Source organism: Chrysochloris asiatica, unplaced genomic scaffold (genome assembly GCF_000296735.1).
Source record: "Chrysochloris asiatica unplaced genomic scaffold, ChrAsi1.0 scaffold00333, whole genome shotgun sequence".
In the NCBI taxonomy this organism is placed as follows: Eukaryota; Metazoa; Chordata; class Mammalia; order Afrosoricida; family Chrysochloridae; genus Chrysochloris; species Chrysochloris asiatica.
Window position 1 is genome coordinate 499,675 of NW_006408851.1, and position 20,369 is coordinate 520,043.

A 20,369-nucleotide genomic window follows, 5' to 3' on the forward strand; every position below is an offset into this window, starting at 1 on the left:
TGATAAAGGGCATCCTTGTCTGGTTGCTGTTCACAAGGGGAAGGCTTTCAGTTTCTCCCTGTTGACAGTGCTGTTGGCTATTGGTTTTGTATGTATGCTCTTAATTATGTGGAGGAATTTTCCTTCTATTCCTGCGTTGTTTAGTGTTTTATCAGGAGTGGGTGCTGGATTTTGTCAAGTGCCTTTTCTACATCAATTGATATAATCATGTGATTTTTGTCCTTTTTAAAAAATTTATGTGGTGAATTACATTGTTTTTGTTTTTGTTTTTTTGTATATTGAACCATCCATCCTTGCATCCCTGGGGTGAATCTTGCTTGGTCATGATGTCTCATTTTTTTAATATATTTTCTTGAATTCTATTGGCTAGGATTTTGTTGAGAATTTTTGCATCTATGTTCATGAGAGATGTTGTTGTTATGTGCCATCGAGTCGATTCCAATCCAGAGCGACCCTGTATAGGGATTCCAAGGAGTGACTGGTGAGCTTGAACCACCGACCTTGCGATTGAAATGACTTTGCAGTCCGGCACATTAACCTACAGCAGCAAGGTCTATAATTTTCTTTTTTAGTGATTTCCACAAGTGGGTGACTTTAAAGAACAGAGACTAATTTTCTCACAGCTCAGGAGCCTAAGAGTCTGAATGCATTCAAGGCACTGGCACAGGGGAAGGCTTTCTTTGTCAACTCTGGGGACAAATCCTTGTCTCTTCCATCATTCCTCAGTTCCCTTATGATAGTCACGTGGCGTGGCTTCTCTCTTCCCTTGCTTGTGCTTGCTTCTCCCTGTGTCTGTGCTGCTCCTTAGGTTTAGGATGGTATCATCTCATAAGCACACCAAAGAAAACCCTGTCTTTAAGTAGGATTGCATCTGTATGTGTGCAAGTTACAATTCCAACACATATGTGGGCAGGGGCACAATTCAGTCCATATCAGGGAGGCATCTCACATGGATAGGAGCTGGATCGGGAACCTGCTCCTGAAGGAAAGGCTTCTGAACTGAGTTTTGAAGGATGCATAGAAATCAGAAGACAAATGTGAGGACTGGCTCTGTGTGTGAGTGCGTGCATGTGTGCGTGCTTGTGTGTGTGTGTGTGTGTGTGTGTGTGTGTGTGTGTAGAGACCTGCACCCCTTTAAAGTGGATGTGAAGTGTGTGGGTGAGGAGAAGCTACAGAGACTGTAGGTAGAGGAGGGGACTTCTTTGCCATGCTAAAGACTCAGCTTTTAATCTGTGGGCAATTGGAAACCTTTGAATAATCAAGCAGGAGAATGGTGATTGGGAGGATGACTGGTAGCAGAGGAGACAGTGGATTGCAGAGAGGCAGGACTGGTGGCAGGATGACCAAGGAATAAGCTCATGTAGTAAATGGAGAAAAATATTTAGATGCCGAGGAGAAGGCAGATTTGAGAAAGAATGAAGGAGAGCGGATGTGATTCAGGGATCCCTTGGGTGTTGGAGAAAGGTGGGAGTCAAAGAGGATGCCAGGATTGCTGGGCTGGGTAGACTGTAGGAACAGGAATGTTCTTGTTAGGGAGGATGATGCAGTCGATATTGAACTTGTTCAATCTTGATTTCAAAGTGGCAATAGAACATTCCTATTGCTGTTAAATCAATGTTGACTCATTAGTAACCTGACAGGACAGAGTAGAACTGTCCCCACAACCCACTGCAGTCAAATCGATTGTGACTCACAGTCAGTCTGTAGGGGTTTCTGAGTCTGTAAATAATTTTTATGGGAGCATAAAGCCTCAACTTTTTCCAGAGGAGTGACTGGTGGGCTTGAACCGCTACCCTTGTGGTTAGTAGCCAATGCTTAACCCATGGTACCACCAGGGACCCTTAGAACTTCCTTGTAGGGTTTCCTCAAGGAAAACTTCATGTTTCCATAAAGATGGTGATGGTTATATGCCGTTGAGCTGGTTCAGACTCATAGCGACCCTGTACAGAGTTTCTGAGGCTGTAAATCTTTATGAGAGCAGAATGCCTCACCTTTCTCCCACGGAGCAACTGGTAGATTCAAACTGCTGACCTTGTTGGTTAGCAGTCTAACTCATAATCCATTGTGTTACCAGAGCTTCTCCATAAAGTTAAGCACCCTGAAACCAAGGAACTAAAATAGTTGGAAAAGAAGAGTATGGTATCTTGGAGATGGATTGAGTAGAGGTGTCCAGAAAGGGAGGTGTGATCAGCATCAATTATCACATGGTAAAGGCAAGCTAGCAAATGGTTAAGAATGTTGGCTGTGGTTCAAATCTTGGCTCCATTACTTAGTAGCTATGTGATTTGGGACAAGTTACTTAACTTCTCTGAGAACTCTGTTTTCTCAATTATAAAAATGGGGATAATAATTATTATTGTTAGCTTTGTGAGGATATATAAACTTAGTACGTGGGGGCTTCAAAAAGTTCCATTATCTTTTTTTTTTTTTTATTTTTTATTGTCAGTTATGTGGTAGTTTACATGGGAAAACATTATCTTTACATTCATCCTATTGTATTTCGTTTCATTGCAATGATTAGAATCCCCTGCATGCATCATCAAAGGTACACCTTGCATGCCTGCCCCTGGCCGGCAGCACACAGCCTGTCTCCATCCCTGAGTCTAGAGTTTGCAGCTTCTGCATCTCTCCACATCATCATCTCGGCCTCCATCCCTGGTTTCACTGCTTCTCTGGATAGAGTCCCGCACTTTGCTTTTCTCCCTGATGGTTCCAGGGACCTCCACTACTGGACTGAAAAATCAACCACTTCCTTTAGTTACAAAACGTCTACCTTTACGTTTCTAATACTCGCTGTCAGTCCTGATAGCAGTCATTCGCTGTTGAACCACAAGAGTCCTATCCGCATCACCTTTCATCAGCCCTGTCCAGACAGGTTGGAAACCACTCAGTGGAGAGTCTACCTTTCCCTGTACCCTCTAGAACTAGGTTCCCTATTGAAAGCTTGTAAGCCAGTCACTTCTTGTCTTTGTAACGCTCCCATTTTGGGTAGCCAATGTCCAAGTTGTCCATCCCTGTCTACTCTGTAGATGGAGGAGGTGGGAATGATCCTTGCTGTAAGGATCCATTGTCTTTTACTTCTACTTTTCTATGTACTTTTTGATGCTCCCTCTATGTGTGTGTTGTTGTTGTTAAGTGCTGTTGAGTCGATTCCAACCCATAGAGACCCTGTATAGGGTTTCTGAGAAGTAGCTAGTGAACTTCAACCATCGACCTTGCAGTTCAAACAGCTTTGCAGTCTGGCGCATTAACCCACAGCACCACACCAGATATATATATGTATACATACACATATATGTAGAGATAGAGGGGGAATGAATATAGGGGCTGCTAAGAGTTAGTCCTCAATTTGTAATCATTGGTATCAGTTGAGATTGGCAGGAAAAGGTGGCACACTCAGATTGGTAAGTGGAAACTTAACCTTACCCCCTCTCATGCCCTCTGTTACATCTCCTGTTGGTTGAACTCCAGCCAGGAGCTTAGAGGGCAAGGGAGCCTATTGATGCATCCATTCAGATTTTCTTTCTGGACTACAGAACAGGGCAAGAAAGGATGGAGAGCTTATTTGGAGAGGCAGCCAGCTACTCTCCAGTGCATTACTAAGTGTTATAAAGAAGACTTACAAAATAAGGATAAAAACCTTTAGCAGTAGAAAGGTCCTTGGTGACTTTGCGAAGGGTGGTAGTGTTGGTGTCGGTGTCGGCTCCTCGCCTGGTATTTAGGTAAGGTCTCTAGGTGGCATAAATGGTTTATACTTGACTGCTAACCTAAAGACTGGTCATTTGGAATCACCCAGTTGTACTGTAGAAGAAAAGGCCTGGTGATCTGCTTTCATTAAGATTACAGCCAAGAAAACCCTGTGGAGAAGTTCTTCTGTAACACATGGGGTCCCTGTGAGTCAGAATCAACTCGACAGTACTAACAGCAACAAAAATAATTTCGGTATTTTTTGAGGGTCTGTATTTATCACTTTGTTAGACATGAAACATAAGACATATTCATTGCTCTTAGAGACTCTTGTGAGGGTTATAACACCTGGCCAAATAGTTCTAATAGTGGTCACCTCAGGAGGGTCATAGGTGGGTGCGGACAGGGAAGAGGAGATTCAGTTTTCACTGAATTCCTTTTTGTACCTTTGGAATTTTGTATTATCTATTCAAAAATATAAATTGAGTTGCAATTATAAAGTAGCAATGTTAGTTGACCATGCAACTAAGTACCAAAATGAGTGCTATGGACCCGAGGTGACTGACTGGTGACATTTTGGCTGCATCTAGCTCACATGGGTTTTGCTTTACCAACGTGTGGGGCCTAACATTGGTTTTCCTGAGGCAATCAACAAGTCTTCAGGATATTCTGAACAGAGAACATGCAGGTTCAGAGGTGGCAGGGAGGCTGCCTTAAGTTAGCAGGCTGGCTGTGTGATCGTGTTTAAGGCCAGCTGAGTTGGCATGAATAGTGAGATGGGCGGTCAGGAATGGCAGGGCTGATAATAATGTGGGATAGCGTCATGGCATCCCAGGACTGTCTAACAGGTACTACAGTGGGTGCCTTTAAAGATTAGAAACTGACTTTTTCACAGTTCTGAAGGTGAAAAGATCAAGTCAGGGTCTCTATTGTTTCGACTCCTGTGCACCTTTCTTGTAGTTTCTGGGGGCTGTGGTAATCCTTCATTCCTCTACTGCTTATAGATGTATCTGCTTCTTGTCACATGGCATCTGTATTTCCCCCCGTCTGTCACTCTCTTCTTAGGAGACACCACTCAGAAGGAATTAGGACTAAGACTCACCCTACTCCTCTCAGGCTTCTCTTGACCCAACTGGTAACAAATGAAAAACCCCATGTCATCACATAAGGTCACATACACTGGATTAAGGGGTTAGGACTTCAACATGTCTCTTAGGGGGATATGAGTCACTACTGACTCAATGGTACCTAACAACAGCAAACTCAATCTCTAATAGATGAGATGAGGTAGAAACCCAGCAAGATAGGAATTTGGGCCTGTTTGAATGTAGATACGCCCCTTCTCAATCCTGTATGACTGGACTAGATCTCTGAGGGAGAGAGGGGCGAGCAGAAGGCTAAGACAGCTTGAGGAATATTGAGCAATGCAAGAAAAATCAGAAAAGCCATTGAAGGAGAAAGGAAAAGTCAGGCAAAGAGGTCGGAGGAGTGCCAGCTCAGTAGCAGCTCCGTGTCTCTTCTTCCTCCTGGATTGCCTGCTCTGGCCTAAATAGTCTTATTATGGGGATTTGAACTCCTGCCTACCTGAAGTGATTGTAAGGACTGGGATGGAGAAGAGTGGGGCTCGTAGCAGGGAGTCATTTAAGGAGAAGAAATGAATGTGTCTTTTGTTTCCTCCTCATAACCTTCTTCCCCTTCAGCATTGATCTGATACCCAGTTGTTTGTTTCATGCTGCTATCCCCCACCCACAGATGTACAGACCAAAATAGAACCTGTTTCTCCTTCTTCCTCCATCAACTCTGAGGCTTCCCTGCTTTCAGCAGAGTCCCCCAGCCAGGTGAGCATCAACTTCCCTTCCTCTCCCCAGGCATTCTGGTGAGCTCCTCTGACTTTCAATGGTATAAGAGCTTTCTTAGCTTTCTCTCCTTGGCACTCCTGACTAATATCTCTCCGGAATGCCCCACATAGGCCCTCATAGGAGAGGAGGTACTAGAAGTGAAGACAGAGTCCCCAACCCCTCCAGGGTGCCTCCTGCCAGATGCCCCTACCCCCTCATTTGGAGCTATCCAGATCAGCATGGGTCCGTCCCCTGATGGTTCCTCAGGTAATGGGCCTCCTGACACCTAGGGTCCCTCACAAGAGGCCTGTAGTCCTCATCTATCTTCTCTCCTCCCACTTTCCTGCAGGGAAAGCCCTGCCCACACGGAAGCCAGCACTGCAGCCCAAACCCGTGATGCTGACCACTGTCCCACTGCCTCCCAGAGCTGTGCCTCCTAGCACCACCGTCCTTCTTCAACACCTCGTCCAGCCGCCCCCAGGTACTGAAGAAGGAGAGAAAGCAGTAGATAGGCTTGTAGCAGAAACACCACAAGTGAAGTGTGTACAACATAGAATGGTCAGCCTTCAAGGACAAAAGGGCAGCACTTCCCTAAGAACAAATTCAGAAGGGCTGAGAAAGAAGGAAGAATGGAAACAACACAGGAACAAGTGGGATGAGTGACGTTACATTGATTGAGGGGGTTTCAATTAATGAGATGGAACAAAATGTGTATGAATTTTTCATTTAAAACTGATGATCTGCTCTGTAAACCTTCGCCTAATTCATAGTAAGCTTTAAGAGAAAAAAAAAAAGGAGAGAGGCCATCTCAAGGAGCTCTTGGTTTTTGCAGCCTGTATAGTCCTGGGTACTCAGGTAGGGATGTGCTGTAAGAGCCCGGCCTCACTCAGGTCTCTCTGACTTCTCTCTTCTGCTCTGCCGCTCCAGTGTCCCCAGTTGTCCTTATTCAGAGTGCGATTCGAGTCCAGCCGGAGGGGTCGACACCCCCTCTTCCAAGGCCTGAGAGGAAGAGCATCGTTCCAGCTCCAATGCCTGGGAACTCCTGCCCACCTGAAGTGGATGTAACTATTGGGGAAGAGAAGACTAGAGTTCATAGAAGAGGGAGGTCTGTCATGAAAGATAACTGTGGAAAAAGGAGCTGAGAAGTGAGGAAGTAGACCTCTAAGATGATCCTAGGCATCAGAGTTGTTGTTGTTAAGTACCATGGAGTCGGGTTCTGACTCATAGTGACCCTGCACAGGGTTTCCGAGGCTGCAAATCTTTACAGGAGCAGAAAGCCTCATCTTTCTCCCACGGAACAGCGGGTAGTTTCGAACTGCCAACCTTGAGGTTAGCAGCCCAATTCATAACCACTACGCTAGGGGTCAGAGTAGACCCCTATTTATATATGAATATTAACCCTGTGAGGTTTTAGGGGCCTTAGGTTTGTCATCACTGCAGAGGGAGAAATGGGGGTGGTCCTCAGTAAAACAAAAGCAGGAAAGTCACACTGTACGGTCCTAGTCATTGTTGGGGCAGGAGAGGCTGTTTCCTAGGGGAACCTGGATAAAGGGCTCATTCATTATAGCAAGGACTGAGGAGCAGTCCTGCCAAGGAAAGGAACCACATTTCCAGCAGGATGGTGGAAGTCTCTCAGCTCTGAGGAACAGGAGCAGGAAATGGTTGAGAGAAAGACCCCCTTTAGTAGAGAGGAAAACCCCCTCTGGCTGTGTAGGTAGGGCTTGGTAAGGCAATGGAAGGGCTGTGTTAGCTTTGGGGAAGTAGTCCCTGGTTTTGAGGGCATGTTTCCCTTCTCCACCTATCGTTCATTCTCTTTTGGACCCTCCCGGTGCCTAGGCAAAGTTGCTGAAGCGGCAGCAGCGGATGATTAAGAACCGGGAGTCTGCCTGCCAGTCTCGCCGGAAAAAGAAAGAGTATTTGCAGGGGCTGGAGGCGAGGTTGCAGGCAGTGCTAACGGACAACCAGCAGCTACGCCGGGAGAATGCTGCCCTCCGTCGGCAGCTCGAAGCCTTGCTGACTAAGGTACGGCTGGTTTGTCGACGCAGGGGCTACTGGAAACATAGGCTCTCTGGGATGCCTCACCAGTCTTTCTGTCTCTTCTGCACCTTAGAACAGCGAGCTTAAGTTAGGGTCTGGAAACAGGAAAGTGGTCTGCATCATGGTGTTCCTTCTCTTCATTGCCTTTAACTTCGGGCCTGTCAGGTGAGATTCTCCCCGCCACCCCAGAACCTTCTGTAGTAGAGTACCCCGTCGCAGCTGCTGGTTTGCCCCCTTTGGTGAGTCTCAATCCACTCACAGAGCATTGTGGTGGCCTTGGTATTTCCAACCCATCCCCTCACTCCATCATTTCCCTCATAAATGTCATTGTGAAATGGCGTCAAGTCGGTTCCAACTCCTAGCGACCCTGTATAGGGTGTCCAAGGAGTAGGTGAGGGATTTGAACTGTCAGCCCCACTCCAGGACTCTATCATAAATAGTAATATAAAAATGGTGGCTGTTGAGTGCTTACTGAATTGTAGGCTTTAACTGAAGTGCTGTCCTTTTTCTCATGTTTCCTGATCCTATGAGGGCAGCTACTATTCTCATTCCCATGTTACAGGTAAAGAGAAGCTTGTAGAGCAGATTGGGGCCCAGGCAGTCTGTCTGTAGAGCCCTTGTTCTGACCCAGACACTGATTCCTCTTCATCCTGTCCTTCCTCATCCACAGCATCAGTGAACCTCCATCGGCTCCAGTTTCTCCTCGAGGAAGCAGGGAGGAATCTCAACCCCGGAGGCACCTACTGGAGTTCTCCGAGCAAGAGCCGGTTCATGGGGTCACACCCCTCCAGGGCTCCTCCCAGGGGCCTGAGGAGTCTCAGGCCAGCCCTGTAGGCCGACCCAGTTTCAGGTGAGAAGAGAAAGAATGAGAAGAGAAGGAAAGTGCCCCTCTTGTTTAGGGGTGCTGAGTGAGTCTTCTTCACCCAAACTGCCCTTTCTGGGGAGAGCCGGATCTGTTTTCCCACTGTCATTGCTTCCTTCTCTGTCAGTGGGGAAGTGTTGACAGTCTCTGATAGCTGTCTCCTCTGGCTTCACACCAGGAACCTAACAGCCTTCCCTGGGAGCTCCAAGGACCTGCTACTGAGAGACTTGAACCAGCTCTTCCTCTCCTCTGATTGCCGCCACTTTAACCGAACTGAATCCCTGAGGTGTGGGGGATTTATGGCTAGGGCTGAGAGCTTCCTCCTTGTCTCCCTCCATATCTCCCTCCCTGGAACCCCTCCGTGGATGGCCTTGTGTGGTGAAGCACTAACGCTCCTTGTCCTCTTGTCCCACCCCTGTATGAGGGCATGGAAAGTGGGAGTCTTGGCCTGGCCTGGCGGCATTAACCCTCCTGCCTCCCCAGGCTTGCAGATGAGTTGAGTGGCTGGGTCCAGCGCCACCAGAGAGGTCGGCGGAAGTTCCCTCAGAGGGCTCAGGAGAGACAGGTAGGAAGGATGGGTCTGGTTCAAGATTGACCACATGAAGACAAGGGCTAAACGTCCTGGGGATTTTGAACGGGTATCTTGTGGAGGGAGAAATGGAAGGATGGGTGTGAGGTGGCATCAGCTTCTAGGGTCCGTCTATCTCTTTCCCTTTTCCCTTCACCCTATCCAAATCCTTAGATACCTCTCCTTCCAGAAGTCTCAGCTATGGAAGAATTCGCCTCCAGTTAAGGCGGTCCCCACCAGAGCCCCAAGGCCTCCAGAATGGTGAGTACAGGAAGGAGGTGCTTATTGATTGAGTGAGGAGCCTCCACTCTAAAGAGCTATACCCCCAGGAGCGGCCCATGCTCCCCATGGTTATTTTTCTCTCCTTTTCTTCCCCTCTGTCTTTAGTGAGCCCTGGGCTTGTTGTTAAGTGCCATTGAGTTGGTTCTGACCCATAGTGACCCTGTTTAGGGTTTCTGAGGAGCAGCCCTGGGCTTACACCCTCCTGAATTCTGTTTCTCACCTGCATAGGGGTTCTGTGGGCCAACTGCAGCTTTATCGCCACCCAGACCGTTCCCAACCGGAGTTCCTGGATGCAATTGACCGACGGGAAGACACGTTTTATGTTGTCTCCTTCCGAAGGGTAAGTCTTCGTCCTGCCCCATCTCCATCCCCCTGGGCTGCCCACAGTCTGTCTTCATGGGGAGGGTGTAGAATGGGGCTGTCTTTTCTTCCACCTTCCAGACCTGGCCCCTCTACTTTCCAGGACCATTTGCTGCTCCCAGCCATCAGCCACAATAAGACCTCCCGACCTAAGATGTCCCTGGTGATGCCTGCCATGGCCCCCAATGGTAATTCATTCCCTACAGAGTGTGGGAGAGTAAAGGAAGGAGGAGATCCAGCATGGGGAGCTGAGGAGGGAACTGGGGAGAGGAAAGGAACATCCCAGAGAGGTGAGAAGCAGCAGGAAATAGATGGAGAGAAAAACAAAGTCCAGGAGACTTAGATGGGAGGAAGACTAAGGTCTTCCTTCAGCCAGGGTTCTTGGGTATGTGGGCAGAGGTGGGCAGACTGGAAGTTGCCAAATCCTCACTTCCTTTTATTCTCTTGGCTTCCTCACTTATATGACTGCACTCATCGATGTCACTTTCTTTTCCTATACCTGCCTTCTCAACACCCTGAACTCTGTCCGCGCCATTCTTTCTCCCCTGCTCACCTCACTTTCCTGGCTCCTCTGTGGGCCTCCCCCTCCGCCTCTCCCATCACTTTCCTCTTCTCACAGAGACCCTGTCAGGCCGGGGGCCCTCAGGGGACTATGAGGAGATGATGCAGATCGAGTGCGAGGTCATGGACACCAGGGTGATTCACATCAAGACGTCCACAGTGCCCCCCTCACTCCGAAAGCAGCCGGTCCCAACCCCTGGCAATGCCACGAGGGGCCCCTTGCCAGCTCCTGCAGCCAGCCAGGCCCACCAGGCCTCCCACCAACCCCTCTACCTCAATCACCCCTGACCTCAGCAACTCACATTGACTTCGACTTGGGGACTGGGGGCTAGGGGTGACTAAGCTGGAGTATTGCTCATTTCCCTGCTCCCTGGGCTTGGGGCAATCCGTCATGGAAAGACAGGGTGTGAGGGTCAAGCACTTATTTGGAGGTGAGAGGATCCACTTCCCTCACCCCTTTTCAGAATATAGGATTCCTCTCATGTCTATGGACCCTCACTCCCTGCTTCCACCTTTGAGGGCATTAAGCAAGCTTAAATTTGGGGGTGGGCTCCTACATACTGATTATTCTTTTGTCTGTCTTTTGGAGGTCCGGGAATTCGTTCCCCAGGTGGGACAAGGGAAGTTTTGCATTTCAGAGCTAGTTACTGGGCATAACAGAGGAGTGGTGGGGGGAAATCAGATTTGTGTGTCTGCTTATCTTCTTTTTTATTATGAAATAAACAACTTGGAGTGAGTTGAAGGAATGGTGGCTGCCTTCCTGACTCAGACTGGGAGTTTGCGGGGTGGGGACCAGCATCAAAGAACCAAGTACTGAGACACAGCTGGCTTGGGAGGACAGCAAGTGTGGGATCACAGACCTCATGTCATCTCCTTGCCCCCACCCCATAACATGGGTATGTCTATGTCTAGCGGGGGCTGGGCTGTCTCATGGTGTGACAGACCAGAAGATACAGATCTCTGGAATGTGTCTGAGTAAACAGGAAGGACAGGGGACCCCACGCCCTTCCCCTTCGGGGTGAACAGCCTCTCTGGGTCCCCTGTGCTGGAGGCTTCCCTCCTTCCCTTCCCTTACTTTCCAGGGCAGCCAGCTAAAGCAAACAATATGAGCGAGGGCCAGAGGGCCTTGAGCCCAGGAAGGTGGGCCACAGTGGAGAAGGGGGTGGTACTTGGGAGGGTAGGGCGATTTGGGGGGATACCTTCTTAACCCCACGCTAGAGGAGACAGACTTGAGAATCCAGGTGACAGGGAAGGCCATGAGCAGGTCTAGCAGAGCAGGCTGTGCATTTGGATTAGGGGGACCAGGAGCAGGAAAAGGGGTAGGGGCCAAGTCTCAGTCCCAACCTGCGGGGGTGCCTGGCCAACAGTGCCTCAGGCTTGACCCTGCAGGAGTGTCCCAGGTCAGCTGAAGGGTGTTGGCTGGACCTGGGCTCAGCGCCCAGATGACTGGACAGAGGCCGCCTGGGCCACAAGCCCAGCGTGGAGGAGGGAAGGACCTCACGTGTCCAGCCAGGCTCCCCCAGCCCATTACTGTGTTTGGGGTGAAAACAGACTGAGTCACTATAGCAACCTGGAACTGGGGCTCCCAGGAACTAGGCCTCTTCTCCCTCCAGAGTGCAACCCTGGCAGCTCAGCCCTGACTGCTGGTCCCAGGGTCCCAGAGCTGAGCCCAGCCTTCTCTAGGCAGTGTAATACAAGAACAAGGGAGACAGACCACCTGAGTTGGATTCCCTGCCTTGCCTTTTATTAGTTAATATATAATAAACACTCTGAGCCTTAGTTTCCTCATCTGTAAAATGGTAAGCTCCGACCTACTTAGGGCAAATAGGATAAACAGGATGCTCTTGGTGCCTGTTCCAGAGTTGACACATCTTTTCCTGATGGGTTGTTCCTTTCCCCATTCAGTGTCATTTCTGGCTCTCTTGCTCTGATCCCTTCTAGGTCCCATTTCTTTCTCCTTGACATCAGCTCAAAAAAATGCTGCTCCAGGGTTTGGTGGGTTATGCCTCTGCTGTGGGGCAAGGGGCAGCTGGCGCTTGGGTGTAAATTAGGAGGCAGGCCTGTCTTGGTTGAGGGAGTAGGGTGGTGGGAAGGAGACAAGGTGAGTGGGTATACATACCATGGTGGGAAGTCAGGTCGAGCTTTGGGCTCTAGGCCCATGTGGCTCTCCACACACATCTTGTCTAAGGCGACATCAGCATGCCAGACCACTGTCCTGTCCCACATCCTTCTCTTCCTGACCTGGGCTCTTCATTTCTGTCCTGTTCTTGTGCCACCAACTCCTGCTTTCTGACTTAGGGTTCCCACCTTTAGTTTCTCTGTTATCCCTGACCCCATTGTCCTTCCCTTCCTTCCCTTCCTCTTCTCTATTCTCTAGATTTCTTTCCTGCCTTTTGTCCTCCACCCCCACCATAGTTATCATCTCTTTTGAACCCTTGATTCTTTGTTCAAGGAACCCTCATGTCACAGTGGTTGTAATGCTTGTAACCAAGAGGCCAGCTGTTCAAACCCACCAGCCACTTCGAAGGAGAACGCTGTGGCAGTCTGCTTCCATAAAAGATTTACAGTCTTGGAAACAGTGGGCAGTTCTAGTCTGCCTACAGGATCGCTATGAGTTGGAATTGACAGCAATGAGTTTGGTTTGTTTATTTTATTGGTTTCGTATTTCTCCCTTTCTCTTTTTTCTTTTGGTCTTCACATACTCTGCTGCTGACCCTGGACTTGCTTCCTCCCTTTTTCATGCCACATTCCTTGTCCCTCACCATTACTTCCTCTCTTCTCCCTCACTCCAGTCCTCTCCCCCCCCCCCTTATTTCCCCATTCTAATCCTCTGTCCTCTTCCCAGCTGTGGGGGCCAGGACTGGGGAGCCTAGTGTTTGCCTCATCGTTCTGCTATGGCTTCTGGATACAGCACATCTGGATTCCGGGGCCCAGATGTGTGGTTGCCACAGCGACGTTGGTCCCTCTGGTAAATACAGGCGCCCACCCGCCCCAGAGCAGAAAACAAAACAATTGTGTGACTTTCTTTTGTCACGAGATAGAAATGTCCTCCCTCCTCCCTTTTCCCCACACCCATGTCTCCAGGCAAAAGAAGTCTTAAGGATCTAAATCCTTTCTTCTGTGACCTTCTTGCCCCCTTTCAGTCTTGGTCTCTTCGTTTTCTTCCATCTTTGGTCTCAATCTCAGTCCTTCCTTCTTATGTTCCCCTTCCTCACACCCCTCCTCAGTTCTCAATAATGGCATGTTGACCCCTGCCTTATACTTGGCAACTTCTTCTAAGTGAATCTGTGTAATGACTGGATGCAGAAAGCAGTTTCAAAAATGCAGATTTCTCCACCCTTCCTCCCTAAACAAGCCCCTCACGAAGCTACTTCATTTATTTCTGCCCCAAGTCTTCAATCCAGTCCTTTCCCAGGGCCATTGTTGGGTGACGGGAAAGAACCCAGGGACTGGAATCAGAAAATCTGGTTGAGGCCCACCTTCACCACTCCTAGCAAAGCCCCTTGGACAAGTCGCTTAAGGTCCAAAAGTCCGTTTCCTCAGCCACAAAGTGGAGGCTATAAAATGCTGCACTGTGAAGGAAAGTGCTTTGTAAACAGAAGCCCAGTACTGATGTTTTTTCTTTCCCCTCTCTGGGATAGCTTCCTTGGATCTCAGCCCTTGGCCTCTCCTCATTCCCCTCTCTCTGTCCTTCGGGCCCTTTGCCCTGAATTGCCCCTAGATTCCATGTCTTCCTTTCCTCCTTCCCTTTCTTTTCTCTACCTTTTATCCCTATACTCCTGAGGTCAGGACAGGAACCTGGAAGATCATGCATGGATGGAAACTCGGAGCTACAGACACTTGGACTGAGGCGTCAGAACAGCCAGTACACACAGACAATTCTCAACAACTCCCTGACCTTCCTGTCCTCCGTCAAGGACACGGCAGTGGGGGGCTACCCAGCTCTGACCACTGGGCTTCCCTGCCTCTACGCCTGTGGCTCCCTACCAGACATTCTCCCCATCCTTCTCGTCCTGTGGTTTCACAACTCAGTATTGGCAAGTGCATCTACTCTATGCAAGACCTGGTGCTTTCTGAGACATACACGTATATAACATGAGCTCCTACAAGAGCTTGAAATCCAGAGAGTGAGTCATTTTAGACCATGTTTGTCTCAGAACCTGGAATTAAGTCCACCAAGCTCCCTCTCTGGCATCTAGTCTCCAGCCACAGACTTTGAAGACACCCTAGGGGCATAGTTCCAGCGTTTGCTTTGCTCCAGGGTCTCCTGGTCACACTCTGAGCCAAGTATATTTAGGGTGACCATGTTGCTAAGTGCTGTTGAGTGGACTCCGACCCATAGTGACCCTATATAGGTTCTCAAGGAACAGTTAGTGGGCTTGAACAGCCGACCTTCTGGTTCAAAATGACCTTGTGGTATAGTGCATTATCCTGCAGCACCATAGCAGGACAGGGTGACCATACACTAAAGAATAAGACTAGGACATATGACCCCCCCACCCCCACATTCTAATCCAGAGATCATAAGGGAGCTGTTACCTACCCTTGGCTGTGGGGCTTCAAGCCAAGGCAGAGGAAGGAAGCTAAGCCCAATTCTGTCCAAGACACTGACTTCATCTGACTATCAAAGCCAGGAAAAAAACAGACACACACACACACCCAAACACACGGACACACACGGGGACACCCACGCAAGAGCCGAAGAATGCCTTGCTCTCAGTCACAGGGAGCAAAATGGTCATCTGGCCACAACCACATACTGTGGCAGCTGTGTTGTTAGCCAGAAACATCACACCTGCAAGCCCTGAGCATCTGAGCTAGGTGCATACACCCGTGCCCCAGACCATATGACAGATTCATTCATCTGCAGGCTCCGCTCACCCATGGCCTTTACCTGATCAAGCTATACCCCAATAGTGAGATCTGCAGGGGTAAGAGAACAGGAGAGGCGTTCACCTAGATATTTGTCCTCTGTGGCAGAAGTCTCCTTTTCTGCCCCTTATAGAGGCAGTACATGGGGGAAATGAGGTCAGAGAAATGCCCATTAGACAAGTGGGGCATCTTGATCCTCCCTGTTCCCTAGTTGCCTGTCTTCCTGTCCCTGTATAAGACCAAGGTGCCCTTTTGTCCCAACCTCTAGCTCGCCCCCACCCCTGCTTCCCTCTCACAAACTTTAGCCCTCATTTTCCACAGCATGGCCCCTCTCTTCATGCATCCACCCCCATTTTTGCCTCCTGCTTCTAACTTATCTTTTTGCAAACCTTCCTCCTAACTCTCAGGCTTCCCACACATTTCTCTGTTTCTTCCCAAGGTTTATCTGCCCTGTAGTTCAGCTAAACCTTTGCCCAACCTATGCCCACGCCTCACCTACCATTTCACTAGGGCTTTGCTGAGGTGGGAGAATGATCTGAGTAGAGAACAGGAGATGGATTGGACAGAGGAGAGGTGCAGAGATGGGTCAAGAGAAAGAGAGAGCACAGGTGGAAACACTGGGCTGCAGCTGGGGCAGGGATGGTGACACCTGATCCCTGAGAAGGTCCACAGTGGAAGGGACTCAGACTTAGGAGGGAGGTTTCCTCCTGCCCCAACTGTACCTCTATCCATTTCATTACCCCAAGGAGCTGTGGGGGAAAATGGTTGAGGGATGAAGGAGCCAGTGTGATGTGCAGTGCTGGGCAACAGAGCAGACAGCGTGGAAGGGGTGGCAGGGAGGGAAAGAGGACGTTCATGGGGAAGGGTGTTGGTAGAGATGTTGGTCAGAGACATGGAGCAACAGGTTGGGAAATGGGGGAGAGAGAGGAAAGAAAGGGTTGAGGGATTCAAAAAGAAAATCCACTGCCAGAGAGTCAGATTCTGACTCAACAACCCTATAAGACAAGGTAGAACTTAATCTTGATGGTAGCAAAGTGAATTTGGACAGCTGACCCACAGCGCCACCAGGGTTCCTTGGGTGATGCTAGATTAGGTAAAAAATTAGGGTGAGGAGGAGGGGTCAAAATGAGATAGGGAAAGGACGCTGGAGATGTGATTAGGGCTAGAGGGGCGAGATGAAGGTATGGTGGGGCTCATGATCCTAGATGGGAGGGGGCCAGTGTAGTGGGGTGGAGGCCTGGCACGCAGGAGGAGTGGGAGGATCTGCCCTATCTCCGCTCCCCTCCCTGACCTCATGCTGGTCCTCCCCTTCTCCTCCCCTTGCTCACTGCAGGCGCCCTCCTTCTCGTTGTCGCTGCGGAGATCGACAGTTGTGGCTTAGTGAGCCCCTGCTGCAGGGGACAAGTGAGGGGAGCTCTGGGGAGCCCAGGGCTGCCAAAGGGAACCCCACCCTGTCCTGCCCTGAGACCTTGTCCCCTTCAGAGTTTGGGACAGAACAGGTGCAGAGGCGCTCGCTGCAGCTGCCCCGTCACCCAGGTAAGGAACAGCATGCTCCTGGACAACCCCTGATGGGAAGGCAGGGATGTATATCTTACCCCGTGCCTCTCAGGGGAAGGACAGAGCTTCCTGGAGTGCTTCCAAGGGCAGGGGTTCCTTGTCAGAGGAAGGAGGACCAGGCTTTAGGGATCAGACTCCCCGTGGAGGATGTCTTGGAGAATGGCAGAATGACAGATATGTGTGTGTTACAGGTCAGATGGGTTTTAGACAGGATGCAAGTACTGTGAGGGGCTGGGGTCAGGCTGAGGGACTTGTTGGTCAGGTGATGTCACAAAGGTGGAGAAAGTTATCTGCAAGGTGGGCTGGTGGATCCCTGAGAGTGCTGGGGCTGGGAGCAAGGCTGGTGGCCAGTTGAAGCATAGAAAGAAAGTGCTGGTGACTGTGAACATTGAGCCAGAGCTTTGGGAGATACAGAGGAGTCGTTTGTGGGCATCCAAATAGGGACTCCCCAGGTGACAGCAGTGTTTGGGTGTAGATCCTGGGAGGAAGGTCTGGGGTTTGCACCTCTAAGAAATGCTGCAACGGGGGCGAATCAGAGTGTCCAGGTGTGGGGAGAGCACGGAGTCTGCAGAGACGATCCTGAAACTTGTTTGGTTAAGAACTCGGCACCCAAGACTCACGGTTCAGCGGAGTTGGAACAGTTGAGAGATGCCCAGGAATATAGGCGCTCCTTCTTCCCTCCAGCGCCCTGCAGGCTCCCCTGCTTCTGCCCGTCTGAATCTCCCTCCCTTCCATACACGTGACAGGTCCCGGGTGGGGCGGGCGGGCTCCTTATCTCGCCTGGAAAGAATTTAATGGCTTGGAAACAGCTGGAAGTGGAACTGAAGGAAACTACTGGGAAGCAATTCGGAAACACCGCAGCTGCCGTCCGGTCGGCCGCTTCCAGGCCCCGCCCCCGCTTCCCGGATCCCTGGCCCTTCCCCTCCCTCTCTGCCACCCCCCACCCCCCCCACCCCCACCCCCGCGCCGCCAAATCCCGAGAGACCCAGCACCTTTGTTCCCCACACTGCCTTCCGGACTCCCACTTCCCCTGGCCCTTTCCCGCTAAAGGTGTGGAAATATTTTCTAATTTCTCCACCCCACCCCCTGCCCATTAGTTCCCATAGTTCTCAGAATAAGGGAATCTGGATCCCCCACCTCGCCTCTCCTTGGCAACCCTACCAACCTGGTTTCCTCTCATTGTCTGGGACACTCCCTCTCCTTCCCAACCCCCACCCACGCTTATGACACTTTCACACACCCGGAATATTTTGCCTTCAGCCCTCATTTTCAGATTTAGCTAGGGCGTGGCAAGAGGACAGCCCCATTTCTGGAACATCCCTTGTGGAAGCCAGCCCCTCTCCCCACCTCTTGGGACCTATAGTCCCTGATGAGCAAAGTGTCAAAGTTGGCCACAGCACTGAATACCCAGGACGCTGAGTCACAGCTTGGGAAGATGCCCCCCCCCCTGCCAGCCCTCCAACTGTTGGGGAGGTTGCCTGGAGAGTAAGGCCACGCCCCCTTCACTGCCGGACACAGCGTGGGGACACTGCGAGGGGGTAGGACACAAGAGGTATCCTAATTCTTTGCTTGCCCAGTGCAGAATTCTTCCAAGAGTTGCCTACTAGAGTTGAGTGTTGGGTATTGAGAAGGAGGCTCTGGGTCTGGGTGTCTGATCTGTGGGGGCATGCCTTTCTTCACACACTGTCCTCTCCAGTTTCCCAGAGAGGCTGCTGGGCTCCCTTTTCTCCTGCAGACAGTCACCCCTCTCACTACCTCCCCAACTGGGGAAGGATGCAGAATCCCCTTGGGGGCACATTGGGAGGGAACTGGACAATTCCCAAAGGCCTCCAGGTATGTCAAAAAGTACAGGGACACCTTGTATGCACTCTCTGTTTGGGAGACGGACTCCTGTTTGATTCTCCTCACTCTAACTAGGTTCTTTGACTCCTGCAGCTGCCCTGACTGAAATCAAGAGAAATCAGCTTTTTTAGGCATTCCCCAATGACTCCATGTAGAGGAAAACGTGAAAGGTTTTGTGTAGATCCATTTCTGTGAAAATGCATGTATATTCAGTTGTTTGTGTGTGTGTGTGTGTATATATATATATATAACCTGATCCCACTCATGGTGACCCCATGTTTTATAAAGTAGTACTGTTCCATGAATGCCATCTTTAAGGAAGCAGATCTCGTGACCTTTCTTCTCTGATATGACTGGGTGGGTTTGAACCACTAACTTTAGTCTTGTACAAACTGTTTTCACTACCCAGGGACACATATGTATGTTTGTATGTGTACATGTGTACCTGTATTTGTGTATGCACATGTGCCCACAGTTGATGTGGGCAGTTTCCATGGCCTGAGACAAAGGGTGAGAGGATTTGAGGGTAAGTTGAGATCTGGTGGTGCAGTGGTCAAAGTGCTCAGTGGCTAATCAAAAGTTCAAACTCACAAGTTCCTCCAGGAGAGCTAAAGTTAAAGTTTGCTTCTATAAAAATATACCACATGGGAACCCTATGGGACAGTTCTGTGGATCAGAACCAAGTGGATGGCAGTGGGTTTGGGTTGAGTTTTCAGCGTCCACCTCTAACTGAAGGCTATACCCCAAGCAGAGAGAAAGGATGAAGGTCGCAGTTTTCTGAGGTCTTCTCAGGTTGTATTGCCTTTGGGTGTGGAAACACTCTGTCCCTGATGCCAAGCTCTCTTCTGTCTCTCACTGGCTGGTAGTCCAGGAAACTCCTTTTTCTCTGACTCAGAGAAGTTCAAGAGTAGGAAGCCAGGAATGTGTGTGTGTGTGTGTGTGTGTGTGTGTGTGTGTGTTGGAGGGGGTGTGTCACAGTTTCCTCTCTCCTAAGCAGTCCTCCTCACCCTATTCTCTGTATAGCCTCTCATAGTTGAAAAAGCTGGATGCCTGCCTCCATCTCACCTCAACTTTGCCTGAACTGAATCTTGACTTGCCTCCTTCACACTCCTTTGACTACTGTAGTCCCCCTCACGTAGCTCAACCTGAGCATCATAGTCACTTTCTTCTCTAGCCCTCATCTCTTTGTGCTCCTCAGTCCTCCCCTCTATGAATTCCACAGATGAACACAACAGGGTAATCAGCACCCATATCAAGAAACAGGATGTACTTAGAAAGCTCCCCACCTCCTTATGCCCCTTCTGTATACTGTTCCTCAAAAGTAACCACCCCTGACTTGGAATGCTACAGATTAGTGTTGTCTCTCCTCTAAGTTTATATAAATAGAATTTTACAGAATGTACTCTTTTATGTCTGGCTTCTTTTGCTCAACCTCACAATAACAAGATCCATTCATGTTATTGCAGACAGTTGTAGTCCATTCTCATTGCTGTAATTTATTCCATTGTGAGAACAAAACACAATTTATCCATTCTACTGATGTAAGACATTTGGGTAGTGTCCAGTTTGGGGCTATTATGAGTAGTTCTGTTATGTTGAGTATATTCTTATGAGTGGAACTGCCAGGTCATAGGGTTTACATATGTTCAGCTTTAATGGATTTACTAGATTCTGCTGAACTGTTTTCCAAAGTTTTCTGATCCTGCCAGGATCCTCCCCAGGCCTGGTCTCTGACTGTTTCTGCCTGGCTGCCGTTTCTAAGCAACTTCCAATCCCAGACACTGTCCGTGGTCCTAGCCCTGACCTTGGTCCTGTTCTTGCTTTCATCCTTGGTGCTGGTCCTGGGCTTAAATTGAACTTTTCATTCATTCATATATTTAATAAATATTTGCTGAGTACCTAC

General features: G+C 49.5%; 1 protein-coding gene across 2 annotated transcripts in view; it reads left to right on the forward strand.

Annotated features, from left to right (window-relative positions):
• Nucleotides 1–10,483, forward strand: part of ATF6B (activating transcription factor 6 beta) — a 16,716-nt gene extending 6,233 nt beyond the window's left edge. For both annotated transcript variants that reach the window (XM_006875564.1, XM_006875563.1), the window contains exons 6-18: nt 5,440–5,525; nt 5,657–5,792; nt 5,875–6,006; nt 6,453–6,586; nt 7,362–7,547; nt 7,636–7,727; nt 8,233–8,412; nt 8,603–8,710; nt 8,908–8,989; nt 9,183–9,253; nt 9,503–9,614; nt 9,738–9,822; nt 10,254–10,483. In XM_006875564.1, the coding sequence (XP_006875626.1) occupies nt 5,440–5,525; nt 5,657–5,792; nt 5,875–6,006; nt 6,453–6,586; nt 7,362–7,547; nt 7,636–7,727; nt 8,233–8,412; nt 8,603–8,710; nt 8,908–8,989; nt 9,183–9,253; nt 9,503–9,614; nt 9,738–9,822; nt 10,254–10,483 (1,634 nt within the window). The remainder of the gene's footprint in view (nt 1–5,439; nt 5,526–5,656; nt 5,793–5,874; nt 6,007–6,452; nt 6,587–7,361; nt 7,548–7,635; nt 7,728–8,232; nt 8,413–8,602; nt 8,711–8,907; nt 8,990–9,182; nt 9,254–9,502; nt 9,615–9,737; nt 9,823–10,253) is intronic.
• The last annotated feature ends 9,886 nt before the right edge of the window (nt 10,484–20,369 follow it).